General features: G+C 67.8%; 1 protein-coding gene across 1 annotated transcript; it reads right to left on the minus strand.

The window, feature by feature from the left end:
- Positions 1–827: 827 nt before the first annotated feature.
- On the minus strand, positions 828–2,787 carry H696_01571 (hypothetical protein; the record flags this gene model as incomplete). The annotated part of the gene is made up of 2 exons (XM_009495472.1): positions 2,608–2,787; positions 828–2,411 (listed from the first exon to the last, which is right to left on the minus strand). The coding sequence occupies exons 1-2, from the start codon at positions 2,704–2,706 to the stop codon at positions 828–830; spliced, it is 1,683 nt and encodes a 560-aa protein (XP_009493747.1). The 5' UTR covers positions 2,707–2,787.
- Positions 2,788–5,244: the final 2,457 nt, after the last annotated feature.

Genomic DNA, 5,244 nt, shown 5'->3' on the forward strand with positions numbered 1-5,244 from the left:
AAAGACGTGCCCGACTGCGTGTCCCTGGGAAATGGGCGGGGGAAGGGGAGGAGGAGAGAGAGGGAGAGGGCGAGAGAGGAGGGAGGGCACACGGTGCCTGTCCTCCGGCCAGGTGTCATCACGGCAGGACGACAAGGCAACGCACGGAAGCGTAAACACAGAGGGCAAAGTGCAGAAGAAAAGACTCTATTTTTGTCAGGGGGGAGGGGGTGGGGAAGAGAAGGGCGCGCGCTGCCGGGAAAAAAGGAAGGTAACGGGGGCAGGAGCGCGGTTGGATCCGTCCTCCCGGGTGGGGGGTGGGGAGGCCGTGAGGGGGTGGTGGTGTGCCATGCGTGATGCTGTGTGTGGGAGGGAACGGGGAGGTGGGTGGGTGTGGACAGGGTATCCGCCGATCTAGGGGGGGTGGGGTGGGGTGGGGGGACAATCATACGCATGTGCGCATGGGAGCCTTTGCCGCGGCGTGGCGTGCGCGCACACAGCAGAGACGCACTTCCCCACGGGGACCAAGAGGCGAGAGTGAAGTATGGGAGGGAGGGGAGGGGGGAGGATGGATTGGGCCGGGGGACAAAGCGCAGGGGTTTTGGGAGGGATGTGGAGGCAGGAGAGGAGGGGAAGCAAGGACATGATAGGAGGAGAAGAGGGAGGAGGGGCGGCGCGGTGCGTCGGTGGGAGGAGGTGCTGATGCACATGCGTGAGCCAGCAATCACACACGGGGAGGGGAGGGGGGCGTATAACATGCACATGCACATGCACATGCACATGCACATGCACATGCACATGCCCGCATGTCCGCATGTCCGCATGTCTATGGACATGGCGCCATGCCCTTACCACGACCGCATGGCACCCTGCATGCGCAGATCCTGGACGATCCAGCCACCGGTGGGAGCGCGGTCGTACGACACGGTCTCCAGGCGCAGGAGGGAGATCTGGTAGAAGACTTGGAAAATGCCGCTGGTCTCGTCCTGGATGGCCTCGCCGGTGGTGGCGTCGCGCAGCTGGATGGTCTCGAAGGTCCGGAAGGAGATGGTCAACACGGGGTTCTCCTCGACGAAGCCGGCATCGATGATGTCCAGCGACCGGAGCTCGTGCACCTGGCGATCCATCAGGATGTTGCGGTTGGCCAGGGACTCGCGCTCGGAGAGGAGAATGCCGGCCGTGCCCTCGGAGCACCACATGCGAATGTCATCGGCGCGGTTCTCCGAAGCGGCCTCCATCACCTCGGGGATGACGTAGGTCTGGACATAGCGCATCCACTTCTCCTCGGAGAACTCCGGGTCAAGCTCCTGCAGCCGGGTAAGGACCTCGGACATCTCGTTCCCGCCGCCGAGAGTGTGCAGATAGTCGGAGATGCGCTTGCGGTAGATGGAGAGCGGCGAGTCGTCCTTCACCCCGGAGAAGGACCCGACGCCCTTGAAGAGCTTGTTGCGAGAGGTGAAGTTGGACCAGGCCTTGACCATGTTGGACAGGCTGAAGCGCGACACCGTGACGGAGGTGGTCTCCTCCTCGGAGGGGGTGAAGCCGGCCACCATGCGGTCGATGTCGGCCTGGTGCTTGGCGATCAGCGCCTCGCGGTACTGCTGGCGATACTCCTTGGTCGACCAGCCGCCATAGAAGCTGGCGTCGGTGTGCTCCAGGATGTTGAGGGCACTCAGGCCGCCACGTGCGCGCGAGAACATCCCCTCCTTGGGGGCGGACGCCTGGTCGAGAGACGGGTCGTCCTCGTCGTCGTCCTCCTCCTCCTCCTCATGGGGGGGAGGAGTGCGAGTGGCGGTGGACTCGGTGGCTTGGGCGGCGTCAGCCACCTTGCCGGCGCCGGTGGGCGTCGCGGAGGGCTTGGCGGCGGCAGCGGCGGCGGCGGCGGCGGCGGCGGCCTCAGCAGCCTTGGCAGTCTCAGCGGCCTTGGCAGTCTCAGCGGCCTTGGCAGTCTCAGCGGCCTTGGCAGCCTCGGCGGCCTCGGCGGCCTTGGCGGCCTCAGCCGCCCGGGCGGCATCGGCCGCGCGGAGGGCCGCGCGGGCAGCCCTGGCCTTGGAAGCGGCCTCAGCCTCGGCCGCCGCCTTGGCAGCACGGGCCTCAGCCGCGGCCTTGAACCGGGCCGCGGCCACCTCCTCCGGGGACATATCGAGTGGGATCTCCTCGACAGCGGCCTTGGGATTGGGGGAGGCGGTGGCGGCGGCGACCGCCGCGGCCCTACGCTTGGCAGCGACAGCGGCCTCGGCCTCGATCCTGGCCTTGAGGGCGGCCGCGGCGGCCGCAGCCTCATCCCCGTCTTGGGTATCGTTGGCGGGCCCGCCATCGGCGGCCGCGAGGGCCGCACGGGCCGCGGCAATTCGAGCCGCCACCGAGTCCCGGCCATCATCCTTGGAGTTGCCGCTGGCCGAGGCGAACAGCCGTGCGGCATAGTGCGGGACCTGTCGTGTGAGGAGGGGGCGTGGAGGGAGAAAGAGACAGATGCATGGACGCATGGACGCATGGACGCATGGACGCATGGACGCATGGACGCATGGACGCATGGACGAGGGAGGGGGGAGAGTCAGTTCCGGAGGAGGAATCGCGAAGGGAGGAGCATGTATCTGGGGCAAAGGGGCACAGGAGGACGAGGCGGACCAGGGCAGAGGGGCCGGCGCGAGAGGCGCCGGTGGCTGCGCGAGCGGCAATGACGCCTCGCATGGAGGCAGCGCTGATGCGGGCGGAATGGGACAGCATCGTGAAGACGAAGATGGGCGGGGATAGAAAGGCGATGGAGCGAGGCGAGGGGAGGGGGGAGGGGGGAGCAGAGGGGCAAGGGGGGAGCAGAGGGGCAAGGGGGGAGAAATGTGGTGATCGTGTGGGGCTCCAGGCAGGGGCGGGGAGGTGGGTGTTTTGGGACTCCGGAAGACTGGGTGGCTCCTGACTCTTCAGACGGTGCCAGGGCCGGTGCGCTGGCTAGAGCGAAAATACGGTGCGGAGGGAGGGGGGGAGGGGGGGGGGCGCCCACCCGGCCGGAGGTCCCCATGTAGACAGCGGTCGCCGGGGAGCGGGGGGGGGGGATTGGACCATGTGCAACAACACCCCGGGCGCGGTGAGAGCTGAACCAGAAGGTCCTGCAGGGGGGAGGGGCGGGGGAAAAAACAGCATTCGGTATTTGGGCCCACCGGCCCCCCAGGGGGAGGGGGGGGGGGAGAAGCGCTCCGGATCTTGGCACACGTCCCTGGCGACCAGAAAGGCAACGCCGGCGGGAAGTGGGGGGGGGGTTCAGGGCGCCTGTTCTTAGGGGTGATGGCTGACCGCCGCGATCACCCAAGCAGCACGACGATGATGGAGCCTCGCCGGTCCAGATGCGACCCCAGCACACATGTGTGTACGGGCGGCCGGAGGCACACGTGTGCCAGCGTGGTAGAGAGAGGGCTCGGCGGGCATGCCGGGCATGCCGGGCCCTGGGTGTTGGAGCGCCGTTCTGAGCCCTCCTCCCCCCCCGCCAGAGTACTCGGGGACCAGGAAAGAACCATCCAGACACACACACACAGGGCCGAGGAAGGCGAAGCAGGGACGGGTTGCCAATGCTCGCGTGGGTGAGCCGCAAAAAGGGAGCCGGCGGGCGGCTTGCAGGAACGGGGGGGGGGGGGCAACTCCTGCTTGCCCGCGCGTGGGTCACTGTGCAGGTTCCCCCCCGTCCGTCCCTTCCCTCCCTCTCTTGTGTGCCCCCCCCCCCCCCTCCCCCGTGTGGTGGGGGAGTCCAAGGGCGCCCCCCACACTCGGGACCAGCACCGGCTTGTTGGGCTCAACACATGGTGGGCCAGCCAGCAAAGGGGTGAATCACCGGCATATGGATGAACGCAAATTTGACAATAACCTTATTCGACCATGTGATTCTTCTGGGGTTATTTGATTAAGTGTAACTGATCCACCGTCTGGTATTTAGCTGGGGGCGTCTCCGGCCTGGTTGCGGCGGATTCACCAGCGCCCTTTTGCATGCTGGCGGGCGGTCGGAAGAAACGGACGCCCGGGGCGGCGGGGTGAGACACCGGGGGGGGGGGGGGCGACCAGGCTCACGTAATATGGGACGGGAGTTAGTATATGTGCGCGCGCGCGCGCGTGTGTGTCTGTGTGTCTATTTGTGTGTCAGGGCATCTGGGTGTCAGGGCGCATGCGCCTTGGTGCTCTGTCGGGGAGGGATGGGGTGGGGGGAGACGTGGCAGCTGGCCCGAGAGAGGGGGCGGGGGACGTTGGCGCCTGCCAGGGGCAGGCCATCCATTGCCCAGCGCGAGATGGGGTGCGCTCACACACAGTCTGGGCCGGAGGGGGAGGGGGTCGCACATCTGCCCAACTTCCCCCTCATAGGATGTCATCCCCCCCAGGGCTCTGGCCCTGAAAATAATCGGCAGAGCCGGGGCGCGCGCGCGCGCGAGAGAGAGAGAGAGAGAGAGAGAGAGAGAGAGAGAGAGAGGCAGGGAGGGGCAGGGAGGGGCACCAACGAATGCGGGCGAAAGAGGGGGATCTCTGGCTGAGCGTGACGAACCCTGTGGCCTCGGCCGGTGGCGGCCCTCATGTTCCAGCCCCCTGCGGCACATTTGGCCGAGGACCGGGAGGGGCCGCCTTGAGACCGCTTCCAAGAGGGGGGCGGACTCCGGGGACCACAATGCGGGCTACCGGCCCCAGCCGGCGCCGGGGGAGATGCATGTCGAGTGCGCGCGCGCGCGCGCTTGATCAGGCGCGGGCCCGCACAAAATACAGGGCGGCCCCGGGAGTGCTAGCGAGCGACGCGGAGGCCATGGGCTTGGGGTGGCATGCGGGACGGCCGGGCCGCACGACACTGTGGGTCCCGCCGTGAAAATGGGGCACACGGGCCCCGGCCGCTGGCCCTGTGCACCGGGCTCTCTCTGCCCAGCTCTGTGAGAAGACACACCGGGGCGCGCTGAGTCACTCTGCTGACCGAGCTCCCCTCCGCAAGCGCGGGGCGGAGGTGGCCGCCGGGGCTCAGGCGGCACCTCGGCCTCTCGGTCGGTGGACCCGCTCCGTTGGGGGAGCCCGGCCGGACAGCTGATCGTGCTCGACAGGCGGTGGTGGTGGCGAAAAGACGGGTGAATGAGGAGCGCCGGCAGCGAGGAAGGCGACGGTCGCTGCGCGGGGGCGGGGGGTCATGGCCTTTCCGGGCCGTATGCATGAGTGTCGGCTTGCGCGATGGGGGGGGGGGGGGCAAACGAGGAAGTACAATCGCACTGGGCGCCCAAGATATGTGTGTGGGTCTTTCCCCAGGGGGGGGGG

The sequence above is a fragment of the Fonticula alba genome, assembly GCF_000388065.1.
Source record: "Fonticula alba strain ATCC 38817 unplaced genomic scaffold supercont2.2, whole genome shotgun sequence".
Lineage (NCBI taxonomy): Eukaryota > Rotosphaerida > Fonticulaceae > Fonticula > Fonticula alba.